General features: G+C 41.8%; 1 protein-coding gene across 1 annotated transcript in view; it reads right to left on the bottom strand.

Annotated features, from left to right (window-relative positions):
* Positions 1–3,704, bottom strand: part of zgc:123010 (uncharacterized protein LOC641500 homolog) — a gene marked incomplete in the record, with an annotated part of 7,990 nt that continues 4,286 nt past the window's right edge. The window contains 14 exon segments of the mRNA XM_005914244.3: positions 1–361; positions 493–614; positions 723–825; positions 949–1,026; positions 1,129–1,168; positions 1,283–1,376; positions 1,925–2,029; positions 2,127–2,268; positions 2,367–2,457; positions 2,613–2,658; positions 2,903–3,016; positions 3,202–3,396; positions 3,487–3,543; positions 3,630–3,704. Coding sequence (XP_005914306.3) covers positions 226–361; positions 493–614; positions 723–825; positions 949–1,026; positions 1,129–1,168; positions 1,283–1,376; positions 1,925–2,029; positions 2,127–2,268; positions 2,367–2,457; positions 2,613–2,658; positions 2,903–3,016; positions 3,202–3,396; positions 3,487–3,543; positions 3,630–3,704 — 1,398 coding nt within the window.

Raw genomic sequence — 3,704 nt, 5'->3', positions numbered from 1 at the left:
GTTAGAATATAAACCTTCATGGTCCAAATCCTTTGTGGTACATGTGACTACCCCCCCTCCAGTAGAACCTGAATGCTGGCTCTGAACCTTTGGCCATTCTTATCCAGTCTGCCACAGTAAATATTTTTAGCCCAGAGAACCTTGTGCGGCAAGAACCAGTCCCATTGGCACAGTCGGCGTATCCCGGTTTCTTTTTTCAGTAATGAGGCAGAGAGTAAACTGTGTTCAAGGCTGCCAAGGTTTCCTATCCTTGCCCTTCTGATCAGGAATGTGTTTGTAGCGACATTTTTCCCCAAAATGGCAGCCAGTGGTTCTCCAGAAGTAACACTCATCTCCGTTAACCGGGCCGCGTCTTCGGGGTCTGGGTAGAGACATACAGGTTGCACATTAGTTATAAAACTGCAGTCCTGTTGTATGATTATTATCATCATCATCATCATCATTATTTTTCTTAACTAGAGTTTTTAAAAGAGCAGCCAGTTAGCGTCTCACCCAGCAGCTGTGCCTCCCTGCTGTGTGACAGGGAGGCAAGTCTTGAGTGGAATAGGAAGGGACCTCTGAGTGCGGCGGTCAGGATAGCGCACCACTAAACGAGTGTTTTCAATACAGTGACCCTGTGACAGCAAGCACATATACACATCTAACCCCACGGCAATAACTGGTGCTACGAAAATAATAATGCTGACAAAGGAGAAACAACAAAACAACAAAAACGCACTTACATTTAGTTTCTCCATGGCACGAGCAGCCATGCTTGCATCCCTGAAGTTAACAAAGGCACAGAATCTCTCATGCAGCACACGGATACTCTCAATCTCACCATACCTTCAATACAAGGAGACACAAGCAGACCAGTCAACAACTGCAGGTTTAACTTAGCTTCCCACATTTTTCGTATAGGGATATTGTGTTTAAATGATAACATTTTGTACCAGAATAGGATCTTACATTTTAAAAAGGTCCCTTAAGTGTTTCTCAGTTAATTCAGTTGTCACATTTCCCACCCAGAGGGATTGACAGGGAGTTCTGCAAGAGAGAGAATATCACCAAGAGTGCTTTTTAAAAAAAAAAAAAAAAAAAAAATTCATCAACAACTCTATTTTTGACTGCTCAATTACAGTCACCTACCCTGGTTGCACAACAGATGAATCTGTGCTCCCAGCTGCTGCTGAGGAAAGAAAAAGCATCATCAAGAGAATACATCGGAAAATCAGTTGTATGATTTTTGCTTTAAACTTATTTGATCCAGAAGAAAAACTGTTGGTCATTTTTTTGGCCTTACTTTTGGCTGCTTCAGAATAATATGCCAGAACACCCTGCACTGTTGAAAATCTATCTAACAGCAAGACACTCTGCACTTCTTCAAAGCCCAGTTCCTGAGGAAGAAAGAGAGAAACTCAAATTACCACCACAAGGGTGTATGCCATCCGTCTGCCATTTGGCAGAGACTTTACAATCATGGCTGTGTACACTTGATCCTTGAACATTATGGCTTTATGGCATCTTATCCATTTCTTAGTTATGGCAAAAATAAAAAAATAAATAAATTGTGTGTTGAGGTGGTCACAGCGACCTTAACCTCTGAGTACAGAATCCAAGCAGTTCATTGCCAAGTGTGAGTAAATGTGCCAAATGTTTACCAAAAAAAAACAAACAAACAAAAAAAAAAAACCCAATCCCTTTAAAGCAATCCTAATACAACAGACTAACAAGAAGTAGACTGATTTTAGTTCACTGTGACCTTGACACCAAAATTCCAGTCGGCTCATCGAGTAAATGTTTGTGCCAAAATGCCTCTAATAGTGGAAAAGAGGAACTTGAAAGAAAAAAGAAAAAAGCACTTCCTTGGGTCACAGCTGTCATTGGGAGAAGGCATACAAATAATACGTGTCACATCTACAGAGCTTTTGTGTGTAGGCGTTACCATTAACTGCAGCACTTTGCAGTTAAATAGATTATTGACAGCCTCCTCGCAGTCTTTGTCCAGCTTCAGCACCTGCTCCATAGCCTTTTCTGCCTCACTGTACCGCTACAACACACACAGAGTGAGTGAGTTAACACTAATGCTTAACGCTTTTTCGGTAGATTATTTACTCGACTACAAGCTATTACAAGCTTGTACCAACCTTCATGCCCATGAGGGCACTGCCCTTGCGGAAGTATCCTTTGGGCCAGTCTGGGGCCAGCTGAATGGAGCGTTCAGCATCTGCCAGGGCCTGAGGATACTGCTCCAAGCAGTAATAGCAATAGGAGCGATTCCCAAAGAATCTACACGACATTAAAAAAATAAATAAATAAATGAATTAATATTATGTGAAATGTGCATTTCTTTTGTAATGCCCAAGTCATGACCACAGAAGCTGTACCTGTAATCTTTGGGATCACATTTTATGGCTTCTGTAAACATACTGGCTGCTTGTGCATACTGCCCCTCTTGCACCAGCTTTATCCCTTTTTCTGCAGGACATAAAGATTTGTTTTTAAACATTCCCAAAGGCTCAAATGACCGCAGTGCTGTATGCTGACATGCTTTCAGAAAGAATGTGTAATCAATGTCCTCGAAGCCTTTGTTTCCATTTCCATGAATAACTTTTAAAGTTTCAATTCTTTACCTGTCAGTGATGCACTTTTCTTGGTCATGGTGTCAGTTCCATTTGTCTGAACAAAACAAAGAAGAAAAAAAAAAAAGTATATATATCATTTTCATCACTTTATACTCATGAAAATGTGTATTTACACTACAAACACACACACAGCTTTCATCAAATCTTTCATGGTCCATAGTCCACTTTCCCCACATATCAGACTTTGAACTAACACAGGAACACCACCTCAGCAAGAACTATTATATATGGGCGTTTTTGCTATAGCTGCTTCTCTTAGACCATCTGTTAACATTCACCTCTCTCCTGGCTTCATTCTCCTTGTTTTCTTTGGACTTTCGACTTGATCCTTTGGGTTTGATATGGCTAGCAGCATTTGCAAAGAAGGCACTGCTGACATCCCACTCTGGCTCCTGTGGGACACAAAGTCAGACACTAGTGTTAAATCATGTGCCATCCAGGCCTACAAGCACACAGGCTTTCACTTGAAACGCTTCTATTAATTCATTGTCTTGAGGCCTGTGATGATAGCTAATGACTAAAAATAAAAACAATGGCTTATTCACACATGGATAATAAACTAGTGTAGTGCCCCAACCTCCTCAGCAGATCTGGCTTGGGTCTCCTGATATCCTGAAGGAGCAATAGCAGGAGTAGCAAGATCTTTAGAGCAGGCCTCCAATTTCCCCTCCTCTTCTTGCTGCGCCCGTTGTTTCTCGTCTTCACCCCCAACTTCTGCTTCGGAATCGCTCTCGTCTAGTTCAGATTCTGCACCTCCATCCTCTTCGTCATCCTAATGTGGAGGAAGAGCTGAATATTTAGATTTTCACCCCACAGAGGCTAAAGGAGGGTGCACTTCCAAGGGGAATATTAAAATCTTTACCTGTTCAGCATTGTGATTTTGCTTATTTTGCTCCTGCTTCTTACGTTTTCGACGGCGCTGAAATGGTTGCACAGGTACACTTTAGAAAACGAATGACATCCTTTGACATATAGATTTCCAGCAAGATAGGCTTTTCCTCTCACCTTCCTCTTGGCTTTGCGTCGCTCTGCCTTCCGTCTTGCTTTCTCCTCATCACTCAACTCCTCCTCTCCATTTAA

The sequence above is a fragment of the Haplochromis burtoni genome, unplaced genomic scaffold, assembly GCF_018398535.1.
Source record: "Haplochromis burtoni strain Fernald_Lab_line unplaced genomic scaffold, NCSU_Asbu1 Contig_7, whole genome shotgun sequence".
NCBI classification, from domain to species: Eukaryota; Metazoa; Chordata; class Actinopteri; order Cichliformes; family Cichlidae; genus Haplochromis; species Haplochromis burtoni.
Note: the sequence above shows the minus strand (reverse complement) of the source record. Positions and strands in the feature narration are given on the sequence as shown.